Consider the following 15631-nt stretch of genomic DNA (forward strand, 5'->3'; position numbering starts at 1 on the left):
CTGCTTTCCTTCTGATCCTGGCTACATTTGTTTTATTTGTACAGAGATAGCACTTTCAATACATTGGTGGAGTTGGAAGATAGATTGAAAGGCAAAGGTTTCCAAACTTTTGTTATGATACCTTCCTCTTCTACCGCATCTTGTTTTGGCTCATACTTTATTCAAATAAAATTAAGACTTTATTACTACCTTTATAATGCATAAATAATTTTAATATGACAATTAAAGCAACATACATATAGTGCCTGGGGACACCCATCAACTTGTGGTTGGGTGTCCTAGTCGAGAAATACCTGAGATTCATGGTTATGTGTAAATTTGAAGAGCTTACATTGGTTTATTTAGAATACTCCATTTAAAAAACATATCCACTAAACATTTAAGTTTAAGGGAAGAAATTTTCATTATAAAATGAACATGCTGAACCTTTATTATAACCACAAAGAAAAACTGGCTATTCTTTTAGCTCAAATGCTGGTCCAACTCCTTTTGCATGAGAAAACCTGTGTTGATGACAATAATATAGTTGTGTTACCTCTCTGGGGCACCCTGCCATACACCAGCAGGTTGAGTCCTCAAGGACTCTGTAGGCCCACAATCCTGGGGCAGCTAGGTGGCAATGTAGATAGAGCACTGGCCTGAGTTCAAATCTCACCTGAGACATTTACTAGATGTATGACCCTGGGCAAGTCACTTAACCCCACTGCCTTAAATATCTGGGGTCATCTCCAGTCATCCTGATGTATATCTTGCCACTGGACCCAGATGGCTCTGAAGGAGAAAGTGAGGTTGGTGACCTTGTACAGCCTTCCCTCACTTAAATCCAATTCAGTGTGACATAGGGCTTAGGATAAATCAGAAAAAGTTTATCCTGTGAAAAGCAAAACCAAACATGACCAGATAACAGGACAGACATCTCTAGGAATCAAGGGACCACTAAAGTTTAGATTGATCAACTAGATAGATATCAAGACAGACACACCTAAGAAGTAAGGGGAGATAAAATTCTATAGCAGGAAAGTTAATTAGGCCTGGCTACTACAGAGCTAGGATACAGAGATAACCCCAAAGGTTAGGACCATCATTTAAAAAAAATCCTCCTTGACTTTCAGGAATATTACAAGTATTCCGACTTTCCCTACCCCACACTACTCCAAAAGGGAACTTTCCATTTTCAGGTAGTCGCCCCATATACCCTCTATAAAAGCATTGTCCTTCTTCTGGTTTGAGGAGGTTAAAGTTCTCAACTTGCCCCCCAGCCATCAGGATGTGTGAGAGTTTAATTCTGTAATAAAGGAAATTGAAGGACCAGTATTTTTTTTTTTTTACTTTTCTTCTACTACAAGTGCAAGTCATGACATCATCTCCCCATGTCATGGTCTTCTTCAATAATGAAAGACCAACAACAGGGGCCACACACCTAATACCATAGTTCACAAATTCCTATCTATATATTTACCTTGATGTACATGAGCTGATGCAGAGTGAAATATACTGTATACAAAGTAACAGCAATATTCTAAGATGATCTTCTGTGAATGACTTGGTTATTTTCAGCAATGCAATGATCCAAGACAACTCTGAAGGACTTATGAAAAATACAGTCCATCTACAGAGAAAGAATTGATGGTGTCTGAATACAGATTGAAGCATAATTTTTTTGTTAGTTCCTTTATCTGAAGTTTTGTTTTTGTCTGTTTTCTTTCACAACCTGGCTAATGTGGAAATGTTTTGCATGACTGCTCATGTATAACACACACACACACACACACACACACACATATATATATATATATATATTTACCTTTACTTCAAGTCTCTGCTTAAATCTCACCTTCTTCAAGAAAACTTTCTCAGTCCCCCTTAATGCTAGGAAATGCCTTTCCTCTAAGATTGCTTCCCATTTACATTGAATAGAGGCAGCTAGGTGGTGCAGTGGATAAAGTAAAGGCCCTGGATTCAGGAGGACCTCAGTTCAAATCCAGCCTCAGACACTTGACATTTACTAGCTGTGTGACCCTGAGCAAGTCACTTAACCCCTCATTGCCCCAGAAAAAAATAATTTACATTGCATATATCTTGTATGTGCATAGTTGCCTGCATACCATCTTATCCAATAGATTGTGAGCTGTTTGAGAAGGAACTGGTTTTGCCTTTATATCTCCAGTGCTTAGCACAGTGCCTGACACATGGCAGGTGCTTAACACTAGAAGGTTAAGGAGTATTCATTGACACAAAAATTTTATTGCAATTTTGCTTGTAAATAATTTCCCCCATCTCCTTTTTTTTTGCCTTATAGATAAAAAAAGTGTGCTGTATCAATTGACATGACTTGGTTCTTCAAGGTATTTTTAGATTTGGATCCTTTTTAACAAATGCTTGTTGACTTGAGTCTAGTTAGCCATAAGACACAATTTGATCAAGACAAAGGCATTTGCTGAAATGGTAGAATAACAGTTGTAGCATTTCATAAACCCGGAGAGCGCCTCCCACAAACATTCCAGGTATCAGAGGGAAGAGGAGATACCTACAGAGTTGATAAATGAAGAAGTACACACAAAGGGAATATGGGTTATCAAAACACATTCAAGGTGGGTATGGGGGTGTGGGGGAGAACCACTGATGGCTGATGTTCTCCAACTCTTTCCCTTAACCTTAATCTAGGCTCTCCCAGAATCTGGTTCACTGATCTACTGCTTTCAGCTTTGGGCTAAGCTAAAGTCTTGGGCTAGGGTACTGAGATACTTTTAGAAGAAAATAGAGCCCAAACCACAAGACCAGCAAGAGTCTCATTTCTGGAGACTGCCATCTCTAGAGAGGAATCACTTCTCTTGGCAGCTAACTCTTGACTCCTCTCCCTAATATGCTTAGCTAGAGTTTGCTGGACAACTTTCTGCCCTGGACATTGGCATATGTTTCAGTTTCAAGCTGGCATTACGGCGGGGAGGGGATATATCTTTCCTACCCACCTACTGTCATTTTATAATAGGAGCAAGAGGAAAGGTAAAGGGCCCCCTCTGAAGCTGAGTTCTTCCTCCATAGCTGTCTCTCTTGACTGCCACTGCTGGCTAGCTTACTCTGTAAATAGTCTCAAAGGTCAGGGCTAATCTTTTCAATCCATCCCTAGATTTTGCAATAAGTATCTGTTGCTTTTATTCAATGACTCATGCTCTATACTTTTATTAGGCTAATTGAGGAACTTCCTACATCTTAATAGAGCAACCCTTACCTACAGCTACACCTAGGAATAGCCTATGCCCTCATCCCATATAGTCATGCAATTTTTGGCAGAGATTTCCTTTTAATGGGGTTTCAAATGAATTATTCTTTTAACAATTTGAATAATGATTTTGGTCATTGTTTCATAGCCCCACCTCAAAAGGGATCTCTCCTAAAGTCTGGCTGAGATATGGGGATATGCAGAGGCAAGAAATATAGGGGATTCTATCAAGGTCTTCAAGTTTTGAAACAACCCACATTACTCTCTCATCTTCTTCCTCTACCTCCATTCCCTTATTTGGTTTTTATGGTATGTATAAACCATAGAGGCAGTGTGGTTTTGTGGCTAGAGAGCCAGCCTCCATACCAAGAAAGAATTGGGGTCAAGTCCCAGCTCTGACAGATATTAGGTATGTGACCCTGAGCAAGTCATTTCATCCTTTAGTGTGACACTTCATAGGGTGACATTTCTCCCCCCCCCCCACATACACACACTTTTCTATATCCCCAAGGTACAGTGTTTAATAAATACTTATTGACTTGACACTGTAAATTGCAGAGAGTGAGCTGCCATGCAATGGGTAGAGGGAGTTTCCTCACCAAGTAATTCTCTATGTCAGCAAAATCACAGAGCCAATCCATTCCCCCATATATAGATAATAAGATCATGGATCCAGAGCTGGAATGGACCCAGCCCAATCCTTTATTTTAAAGATTTATTTAGACAGTCTTTAGATTGTTTTAGAGATATTTAAGAAACCAAGGCTCAGATAAGCCACTTGACAGTGCCAGAGAGGGTTGAAGGGGATCTGAAATCACATTCCTCTCATGCCCAAGCTAGTATTCTTTCCACTGTAACACAGCTAGTTGTCTCCTACTCCAAGAGGACAGGAAAGATGTCCTTTCTTGGACTGATTTCTGCATCCATGTGCCCAGGAAAGGCTATGAGAAAAGGATAAAAAATGGGCTGAAGCAAAAATACCCCTTTCTGAGTGTCAATGGGCTGCCTAGAGACAAAACTGACAGGTCTTAAGGCTAGGGAGAAGTCTGAACCACACAGTGATGAGTTCTGGGGCTGGAGTCAGGGAATTTTTAATCCTCACTTGGTGACACACCATCAGTATGCTTTTGAAGGAATGGCTTGACCCCTCTGGTACCAAATTTCCTCTTGGTAAGAATGAGGAAGCTGGACGAGAGGGTTTATTCTAAGTGTACCTCCAGCTCTAAATCACAGGAGTAACCTGAATGAATAAAGAGGAGGTTTGGTATGGCAAAAGAGTATAAGACTAGGAAAGGCCCTACTGGCCCAGGATAGAAAGGACTTTCAAGGATTGGTTGGGGTCTCCAGCCTCCACTCTGCATCAAATGACAAAGCAACTGAAAGGGGCCATCTCTTTTCTCCCTTAGCTTCCCATTAGGCATATGGATCTCTGCCCTTTAGGTTGGTATCTTGTGTTGGGGCGAGATTGTCCCAAAATGGGACATAATGCAACAGGAAATATTAAGAAATAATATTTCTCCAGCCTAAAACTCTTGCCAACTTTTCCCTTTAGGAAAGTGGCTAGAATAAAAGTTAATGTTTTTCATAGAGGATTGAATTAAGAGTGAGAGCCAAATTTAACTCAGATTGAGATAAGAACCTAGCATCCCCACTCACCTGAAGTGAATGGCACTACATCTAAGGACAGCGTTCTCTTTTTCATTCATGATTAAGGTATTGATGGAGGCTAGGAGGAGGGAGGAGGGGAATAGGAGAAAATCTTTTTCAAACCTTGAAGGGAATGGTTCAAGAAGGAACTGAGTAGTGACTACTCTGGAATGGTAATCCCGAAATGTGTTTTAACCTAGTATGATCTTTTCCTTGTTCAAGATTCCTACAAACTCTACCACATGTCATCTTGTCGTAAAGACGAGTCAAAGGATATGCCAGTTTGGACAGCTCTCTGTCTGCAAGCTAGAAATGGCTTAAAGTTCTTCACAATTTGGCCCCCTCCAGCTTCTCCAGTCTTCTTACATTTACTCCCCTCCGAATACTATTCCATCTAATGACACCAGTCTCCTTGATGCCCCTTGCAGGAGATGCTTCATCTCCAGACTTGGTCCCCCCATGCCTGGGAGTACTTTCTCATTCTCAACTCTTGACTTCCTTAAAATTCAAATCCTACCTTCTGCAAGAAACCTTTACCACTCCCCCTTAATGCTAGTGCTTTCTCTTTGAGATTACATATATACATACATAATATATGTATGTGTATTTATAACATATGTGTATATATATAGTGTGTGTGTGTAAAAGAGAGAGAGAGAGAGAAGGAGAGAGAAGAGAGAGAGAGGAGATAGAAGGGGAGAGAGAGAGGAGAGAGAGAGGAGAGAGAGAGAGAGAGAGAGAGAGAGAGAGAGAGAGAGGCGGGGGGGGGGGGGGAGAGCGCGCGCGTTTGTATTAGAATATAGTCTCTTCAAGGACAAGGATTACGGGTTTTTGTAAGTTTTTATTTTTATTTTCTGTGTATTCTTAGTGCTTAGGACCCCGGCTGGCACACAGTAGGTGTTTAATCAATAAATGTTTGTTGGCTTCGCTATAGAAAGTTCAATAAAATACAACTGTTTCTGGCCTACTTAAGTCTAACAGCGAGAGTATTGATATTTTCCTTTAACAACCCCCACGGCCATTCCCGCCCTGCCACTCCCCCCCCCACGTGATTTCCCGTAACTCCTCAGTGCCCTCCCCTACCGCTAGTTTCATTTCCCACTCCTCTGGAGCGGTCCCGGCGAGTTTGTTGTCTTCCTCGAAGGCGTCTGGAGAGGCTCGCCATGGCCGCCGAGCTGCAACCCCTGACCGACGAGCTGACCTGCTCCATCTGCCTGGAGATCTTCCAGCAGCCCGTCACTACCCCGTGCGGCCACAACTTTTGCTCGCGCTGCCTGGACGAGACGTGGACCGTCCAGGGCCCCCAGTTCTACTGCCCCCAGTGCCGGGCGTGTTTTCTGACGCGGCCGCAGCTGCAGAAGAACACGGTGCTGTGCGCGGTGGTGTTACAGCTGCAGAAAACCCAAAGCAGCTGGGATTCGAGGTTGCCCTGCTGTGCGTCCCAAGATGGCGAGCCCTCGGAGCTGCCGTCGAGGAAGGGGGGCCAGGCGAAGGACGAGGCGGCTGTGATCGTGGCCTGCGACCACTGCTTGCAGGCTCCTGCCGCCAAGACGTGCTTCACCTGCATGGCGTCCTTCTGCCAGGAGCACCTGCGGCCGCACCTGGACAACCCAATGTTTCAGGGCCACGAGCTGCAGCCGCCCGTCTGGGACCTGGCACGTCGCAAATGCCCGGAGCACAGCCGCCTGCGGGAATTCTTCTGCTCCCAGCACGGCGTCTGCATCTGCTGTGTCTGCCTGGTGGGGCACAAGAGCTGCACCCTGCTGAACCTGGACGCGGCCAGGGCCACGCTGAAGGTGGGCAGCGGGGGAGCGGGGGGGGAGGGCTGACTGGGGGCAGGCCCAGGCTGAGCAGCGGCTCTCCGTAAACCTGGCCCCGGGCCCCAAGCTCAGGTTCCTGCAGGAAACAGGTAGCAACGCCCAGCTTAGCTTCAGTTTTCTTGTGCCGGGGTTAGTTTCTCTTCCCCGGGGCTTGGGCAGTCTGGGGGAAGGACCTGTAATTTGCGGGGTGTTTGTGGATGTGGGCGAGAGAGGCTCAAAGAATCTCGGGGCATCCTATTCCCTGTAGACCCCGGCCTGGGCAAAGGCGTCTGGGTCCGTCCCTTTTCTGTGTTAGCGTTAGTTTCTTGGTCTGTAAAATGAAGCGAAGTAATCCTGTCCAGAAAAGGTGACAGTCAATGTAAGTAGGCTTGCTTGAAGAGTAGTTCTTTTGGGGTTCAAGCCCTGCTTCCTGTATTGTGGCCGTGTGACCCTGGGCAAGTCACTTGACCCCCTCAGTGCCCAAGGTAACTTACAAATTGCATGGAGGTATGAGGTGCATCCTGAAGTCCCTTCCGAGAAATCGAAGGTCCCCAAATCATTTAAAAATATATGATGGGGATACATCTATAACCCGTATCTGATTGTTTGCCACCTCAGGGAGGGAGAAGGGGAGGGAGAGAAAGAGGGCTAAAAATTGGAATCCCAAACTATAAATAAAAGTGTTTATTATTTTTTAAAAATCCGAAAAAAAAAAGAAATAGTGTAGGATATATAACTACATGTTCTTTCGTCCATGCCCCTCCCCCCCTTTTGGGTATCAACCGTGTGTAAATAAACAAGTTGAAGTTGTCTCAATTGTATGCCAAAAAGAAAAATGTGGGGCAGCTAGGTGGTGCAGTGGATAGAGCACCCGGCCCTGGAGTAAGGAGTACCTGGGTTCAAATGCGACCTCAGTCACTTAACACATAACTAGCAGTGTGACCCTGGGCAAGTCACTTAACCCCCATAGCCCTGCAAAAATTAATTAATTAATTTAAAAAAAATGTATGATGGGGGAGTGAGGAGAGGGTCTCCTTTTAGTTTCACCCAGATTGAAGTGACTACCCTAAAATCATGAAACTGAGGTGAGACTGTCTCCAGTCTTTATAAAATCATAGATCTTAGAGCTGGGATTTCAGAAGCCATTGAAGCCACCTTCCTTATTATACAAGTGACTTGACCAGGGATCACCCTGGTCTGGTCAAGTAGTAAATGTTTGAGGTGGGATTTGAACCCATGTCCTCTTACTTTTCACACTTGTAAATTGAGGAGCTTCGATTAGGTGATATCTAAGGTTCCTTAAAGCTCTAAACCCTATGATCAGAAACACAGGGTCAGCCAGTACTGTTGTAAATCTCCGTCTCTAGATTTCTGCCTTTATGTCTCTATCTCTATGTGTGCCTTTCTCTGTCTCTCTCCGTCTTTCTCTCTCAGACCAAAAATGACTCAAAACTTCTCTTTGGTTTTTTTTTTTTTTGAAGTTAACTGTTGTATCTTCCAAGAAAATGTATGCTTCTTGACTTCAGAAATTTTTGTTGTTTTTCTTTGTATATGAAGCACCTAAGTAGTAGTAGTAGGGACCTAATACATTCTCCGATTGAACTATGATTATTAGGTCTTTGAAGCTCAGAGCATTTTGGTAAACATTCTTTGAGCCTTATGAATTCTAATCACCATCTTCTCTCCCTTTTTTCTCCTTTTTTTTTTTTTTTTGGTGAGGCAATTGGGATTAAGTGACTTGCCCAAGGTCACACAGGTAGTTAGTGTTAAGTGTCTGAGGCCAGATTTGAACTCAGGTCCTCCTGACTCCAAGGCCGATGCTCTATCCACTGCACCACCTAGCTGCCCCTCTTTTTTCTCCGTTAAAAAGTATTTTAATCTTTTTTGGGGGGGGAGGGCAATGAGGGTTAAGTGACTTGCCCAGGGTCACACAGCTAGTAAGTGTCAAGTGTCTGAAACCAGATTTGAACCCAGGTCCTCCTAAATCCAGGGCGGGTGCTTTATCCACTGTACCACCAAGCTACCCCCATAATCTTTTATTTGTTAACATTCATTTTAAAAATGTCGGGTTCTAAAATCTCTTCCTCCTTCCAGCCCCTCCCAAACCCATTGAGAAGGCAAGCAATGATACCCATTATACTTGTGAAGTCATGCAAAATATACTTCTTTTTAAGGATGAAAAGTGGTTCCTCCACACATTCCTTTTTTAAAAAAAATCATAAAAGTATTTTATTATTTTCCAGTTACATGTAAAGATAATTTTCAATATTTGTTTTCATATGATTTTTAGTTCCAAATTTCTCTCCTTTCCTCCCCCCCTCCCCAAGATTGAAAGCAATCTGATTTAGGTTATATATGTACAATCACATTAAACATTTCTACATTAGTCATGTTGTGAAAGAAGAATCAAAACACAAAGAAAAAACCGAAAAAAAGAAAAAACAAACAAAATAGAAACAGTATGGTTCAATCTGCATTCAGAAGCCACTTTTTTTTCTTCTGAATGTGGAGAACATTTTCCATCATGAGTTCTTTGGAATTGTCTTGGATCATTGCACTGTTTGAGAAGAACCCAGTCCATCACAGTTGATGATCACACAATGTTGCAGTTACTGTGTGCGATGTTCTCCTGGTTCTGCTCACTTCACTCAGCATCAGTTCACTTATGCCTTTCCAGGTTTTTCTGAAATCTACCTGCTCATCATTTCTTACAGCACAATAGTATTCCATTACATTCATATAGCACAACTCACACACATTTCTTTTTCCTTAATCTGAATCTTCTTGGGGTTTCGAAGAAGTTTTTGATGGCTTTTCCCCAGTTACATGTAAGGACAGTTTTTAACATTCATTTAAGAAAAATTTAGTTCCTAGTTTTCTCTCTTTCTCACCTCTCCCTTCTGTGACACAGTAAACTATTTGATATAGGTTATATGTGTTCAATCCTGCAAAACATGTTGTGAAAAAAGACACAGACCCAAATGGGGAAAACCCCCCACAAAAAATACAGAAAGTGAAAAATAGTATACTTGCATCTGTATTCAGACTCAATCAGTTCTATCTCTGGAGATGAATAATATTTTTCATCATGAGTCCTTTGGAATTCTCTTGGGTCATTGTATTGCTGAGAAAAGCCAAGTCATTCACAGTTGATCATTGTACACTGTTGCTGTTACTGTGTACAGTGTCCTTCTGGTTCTGCTCAGTTCACTTTGCATCAGTTCATACAATTCTTTCCAGGTTTTTCTGAAATCCACCTGCTCATCATTTCTTATAGCACAGTAGTATTCCATTATAATCATATACAACTTGTTCAGCCATTCCCCAATTTATTGGCATCCCCTCAGTTTCCAATTCTGTCACTACAAAAGGTGTTTGTATTTTTAAAATCCCATACTTGCAACCTCAGAATAGCCAGTTCAGTCAATCTCAGTGAGAACTGAACCCGGCAGTCACATTGTATCTAGTTTATGCCAATTTGTATATAATAATAATAATAATAATAATTTTCCAGTTACAACATGTCAAAACAATTTTTAACATTCTTTTTTTTGGGGGGGGGGAGGCAATTGGGGTTAAGTGACTTGCCCAGGGTCACACAGCTAGTAAGTGTCAAGTGTCTGGGGTCACATTTGAACTCAGGTCCTCCTGACTCCAGGGCTGGTGCTTTATCCAGCTGCCCCTTTTAACATTCATTTTTTTAAAGTTCGAGTTCCAAATTTTCTCCCTCCCTCCCCCACACCCAAGGCAAGGAATTTGCTGTAGATTAGACCTGTGCAGCCATGCTATTATATTTCTTGCAAAAAAAAAAAAAAAACAGACAGAAAAAAGTAATCTGTAAAATAAAGGAGATTAGATGGTCTCTAAAAGTTGCTTCCAGCTCTGATATTCTAATTGTGACTTGTCCAAAATAGATAAACTCTTTTTTCTTTTTTTGGTGAGGCAATTGGGATTAAATGACTTGCCCAGGGTCACACAGCTAGTAAGTGTTAAGTGTTTGAGGTCGGATTTGAACTCAGGTACTCCTGAATCCAGGGCTGGTGCTCTGTCTGCCGCACCATCTAGCTGCCCCTGTGACTTGTCCAAAATAACACTTCAAATTAGTAGCCGACCACCTTTATCTCCCAACATTCTATCTTCTCAAGTCCCTGACCACTTGGCCTCTAAGTTCCCTTCTAGCTCTCTTCTGTGATTTAATGTTTGGGGTCTAGGCTTTATCTAAGATGGGTTTTGTTTTATTTTTTGTTGATCTATCTAATATAGGGCACTGTCCTATAATTGGGGCTTTAAACAGGACACTTCTCAGTGACCCATACTTTCAGAGTAAATTTATCCTGACCTTAATCTTACTGTTATCATGTCCTCACTTGATTGTGCAAATTTGGCTAGTTTAAGGTCAGACTCTGGATTCCGGACTGAGTTGACAGATTTGACATTGCCAAACAGGGGAAATGAAGGTCTTTTCTGGGTTCCCAAGAGATTATATGCAACCTTATTGTCAAAAGGCTGACCTCTTCCCCCATCCCCATTTCGGTGTCCATACCCTGTTTGAGCTTGGAATCAGGTCTTCCATGAACTTGCTATGTGAACTTGGACAAGTCACAGGAAGAATGTGGAATCTTAGATATCCTAGAGTTGGAGGATTCTTAACCTTTTTTTGTATATGCCCCATCTATAAACCTGTGTATCCAGTCAAAGAAGAATATTTTTAGATGCATAAAATAAAATACATAGGCTCATTAAAGAAATCAATTATAGAGAAATATAGTTACTAGACCATTAAAAAAATAAGTTCACAGACCCTAAGTTAAAAACATCTAATATAGTCTAAATCTCCCCATTTTGCAAAGGAGAATACTGAGACCCAGAAAATTGAGATGACTTGTCCAAGGTCTTTCAATAGGTTAGGAACTCTGAGTCTGTTTCTTCATTTGTAAAATGGGAGAGGCTATCCACACCTATATCACAAGATTGTTTGAGAGATTAAAATGAGTCACTTTAAGTGAGAGAGGCAAGGCACTGTAAGAGTGCCTTGAAAATGAATTATTTTTTAAATTAAATTTTTTGCTGGTTGATTTTTTATTTATTAATTTTTTAGTCTGAACTTAACAAAAAAAGTCAACTAAAATGATCATTTCCATATATTTGGAACAACAGAAAAAGAAGAGTGGCATGGAAAATTAGTTCTTTACAAATGTATAGTGTTTAGGTTGCTTTTTAAAAAATTAAATTGCTATTTGTTATCAGTTTGGGGTAAGAATTTATCAGTTTATTAGTTATACCAGTAAAGGATTGAGAAGACCACATGTCTCCCGAACTTCTTTAGGTAGAGAAAGCAGGGAGAGAGCTTCAGCATGCCAGTTAGTGAAAGCAGGAGAAAAGCCCCAAAAGACCCATGCTGTCTAGAGACAGCGTATACATGGTCTCGGGGAGATCTAAGAGAGCTCAGAAAACCTCTAAAACCCCAAAAGGACTCTAATGGCATCTTCCAGGGATTTTTATCCTTTTTTGATAGAGGCAGGTCATTATATATTGATAAAAGCTAATGGGTTAGCATCATTCAATTCCATTGGTTGATGTGACTTGAAGGTGGTCTACACTAAAATGAACTCTACAGATGACATCTGGGAAAAGAATGTAAAAGACCCTTACTGAAGTTGTTCAAGGCAAAGTCCATTATCTAGGAGTGGTTTAATTCTGTCCTTCACTATACTAGAAAAAAAGAATCTGTCTTTTGTTCCCTTGGATTTGTCCCAGATCTAGGAGAACTAGACTTTCTGGAATGGGGGGAGAAATGGCTGAGAAACTAATCTGGGTCCCCCCAAGAAATCCATTATTAATAATTATTTTCTCACAATTCTGGAGAACAATTTGGCACTATGCCCAAAGGACCATAAAACTGCATACTCTTTCACCCAGAAATACCACTACTAGGCCTATATCCCAAAGAGATCATAAAAAAGGGAAAAGGACCACAGAGAATTGGCAAAGAATTGGAAATTAAGGGGATGCCATTTACTTGGAGAATGGCTAAACAAGTTGTGGTATTGGAATACTATTGTGGTATAAGAAATGATGAGCAGGTGGATTTCAGAAAAACCTGGAAAGACTTAAGTGGACTGATGCTGAGTGAAGTGAACAGAATCAGGAGAACATTATACACTGTAACGATTGGAATGACGCCACCTGCTGGAGACTTGCTGTGGAGGAGTTCTCCCCATGAAGCGAAGGTCTTTGAGGGCAAGACCAGGCATCAGGAAGTGACGCGGACGAGTGGGAGGAGGAAGGAAGAGACTGGCGCTCGGGCTCTTTCCTTTGGACTCTGGTGGAGAGCGGAGCTAGAAATGTGCTCTCCCTTTAATAGATAGGAATCTAGGCCTTTCTCTCTCTCTTTACCAAATTCTTCTTTTCCTTAATAAATGCTTAAAAGTCTAACTCTTGCTAAAGCTTATAATTTATTGGCGACCACTCATTAGATATTTTAGACAGACTAGCAAGAATTTTAACCCTTAACAACACAGTAACATTATGTGATGATCAACCATGATCGACTCTTCTCAGTAATACAATGATCTAAGACGGTCCCAAAGGATTCACGATGAAAAATGCTCTCCACATCCAGAGAAAGAACTATGGAATCTTAATGAAGATGGAGGCATACTATTTTCGTTTTTTGTTTTTGTTTTTTTGGTGAGGCAATGGGGGTTAAGTGACTTGCTCAGGGTCACACAGCTAGTAAGTGTCAAGTGTCTGAGGCCGGATTTGAACGCTGGTCCTCCTGAATCCAGGGCTGGTGCTTTATCCACTGTGCCATCTAGCTGCCCCCGAGGCATACTATTTTCACTTGTTTTTTGCATTTTGTTTCTTTTTCTTGTGGTTTTTCCCTTTTGTTCTGATTTTTCTTTTACAACATTACTCAGGTAGAAATATGTTTAACTTGATTGTACTATATAAACTATATAAAATTGCTTGCTATCTTGGGGAGGGAGGTGGGAAGGGAGAGAGGGAGAAAAATTTGGAACTCAAAATCTAATAAAAATGAATATTGAAACAATCTTTACATGTAACTGGGGAAAAATAAAATACTATTAAGTGAAAAAGAAACACCCCCCCCCAATTTATACTGTTTGGGATGCAACAGGGGGACCTGGCAGCCTCTGGGAACGATATGAGTCTTGAGCTAAAAAAACACTGCTGATCAATCACTCTGATTTTTCTCACCCCTGTTATTTTTAATTGCAGTCCAAGATGAAGCAGAAGCTGACAACAATATATGATCATATCTATAAGGCTTCAAGTGCATTGAAAGATGTAAAGTCGAAACAACATACAATCCAGGTAAATAGGCAATGCCTTTATCAGTTATCTTGCCTTAGGTGACTACCTCCTTGACTTCCAGCTTTTCCTTTTTAGAGAAGATGTTAACAAATTGGGGGGTACAGAGGCTCCCATCTAGGAGGAGTACATACCTGACATCCTTTGGTTCTCATTTGAAGAATAGAGTTTTCAAATATTTGGAGGTCTACCATGGGGAAGATGGCATTGGATTGATACTGTTTACAAAGAGAGGGTAGATGTTGCCCTCAGCTTTTTTTAGGTTTTATCTAGCACTACTCTGGTGAAATGATCATGTTGGCCTAGGGAAAGAGCTTTGTAGAACTGTTGAAGTTCTCTGGGACCGTCCCATCTTTCTTTTTTCTTTCTCATATATTTATTTAACTATCTATCTATCTATCTATCTTATTTTTATTTATTTTAATTTTTAAAATTTATTTTATTTTATTATTTTATTTATTTATTTAATTTTATTTTTTTCCGTCCCATCTTATTTAAAGCTACTCCAGGGGCAGCTAGGTGGCATAGTGGATAAAGCACTGGCCCTGGATTCAGGAGTACCTGAGTTCAAATCTGGTCTCAGACACTTGACATTTAACTAGCTGAGTGACCCTGGGCAAGTAACTTAACCCTCATTGCCCTGCACACACACACAAAAAAAAAGATGAAGCTACTCCAAATCAAAATATTTCTTTGGATCCCTTAGGAAACAGCAGCCAAAAAGATGGACTCATTGATGCATGAATATGAAGAAATGAAAGTCCTCATTGAATCAGAGGAGAAGAGTTCTATGCAGAAGCTGAAAGAGGAAGAAAAGCGAGTTTTGGACAAATATGATCATGTTTATCAGGTCCTGCTCAAGAAAAAAATGGAAATTGAGTCTATGAAAGAAGAAATTGAACTTTTGCTCACGAAAAATGATGAGATCACTTTTTTGGAGGTGAGTCCTCTTTGAATCAATCCATAAGAGTTGTATTGAATGGCTGCCTTGCCTCTTGCCTGGCTAACTGTTCCCCTCTCCCCATGCCCATTTGGGAGTGTCTCTGTTGTTGATTTGGACCTGTGATTTCATTAGGGTACAGAACTGTCAATGTGGACATTTCCAACATAGATGAGCAAGTAGTCTACAATTTAGCCTCTAAATTACATTAAGAAGTATGTGTTGGGGCAGCTAGGTGGTGCAGTGGATAGAGCACCAGCCCTGGAATCAGGAGTACCTGAGTTCAAATCCAGCCTCAGACACTTGACACTTACTAGCTGTGTGACCCTGGGCAAGTCACTTAACCCCCACTGCCTCACTTAAAAAAAAAGAAGAAGTATGTGTCAGGGGAAGGCTTGACTCCAAAGGCCAGCTCTCTGGACCTTGTCTTTTCCCACTGGAATATAAGCTTCTTGAAGGCCAGGACTATCTTTTTTTCTTGTATTTGCATCCCCAGTCATAGTGCCTGATGTTAAATGCCTGTTGCCTTGTTGTACCTCACTGCCTCCGTAGCCATCATAGGGTAGAAAAAGTATACAAGAACATGGAACCTTCTCTTCTTTAAAAAAAATGTTTTACTGATGCCTCATATTTATACCACCATCATTTCAATACCCCCTCCATTTCTCCAGATTGAATAAAAAAACCAAA

The 15631-nt window shown here is 41.3% G+C and overlaps 1 protein-coding gene across 1 annotated transcript in view; it reads left to right on the forward strand.

Annotated features, from left to right (window-relative positions):
- Nucleotides 1-5974: 5974 nt before the first annotated feature.
- The window catches only part of TRIM25 (tripartite motif containing 25), a 32955-nt gene continuing 23298 nt past the window's right edge, over nucleotides 5975-15631 (forward strand). The window contains exons 1-3 of the mRNA XM_044000295.1: nucleotides 5975-6663; nucleotides 13909-14004; nucleotides 14708-14941. Coding sequence (XP_043856230.1) covers nucleotides 6031-6663; nucleotides 13909-14004; nucleotides 14708-14941 — 963 coding nt within the window. The 5' untranslated portion in view covers nucleotides 5975-6030. The remainder of the gene's footprint in view (nucleotides 6664-13908; nucleotides 14005-14707; nucleotides 14942-15631) is intronic.

The sequence above is a fragment of the Dromiciops gliroides genome, chromosome 4 (genome assembly GCF_019393635.1).
Source record: "Dromiciops gliroides isolate mDroGli1 chromosome 4, mDroGli1.pri, whole genome shotgun sequence".
NCBI lineage: Eukaryota > Metazoa > Chordata > Mammalia > Microbiotheria > Microbiotheriidae > Dromiciops > Dromiciops gliroides.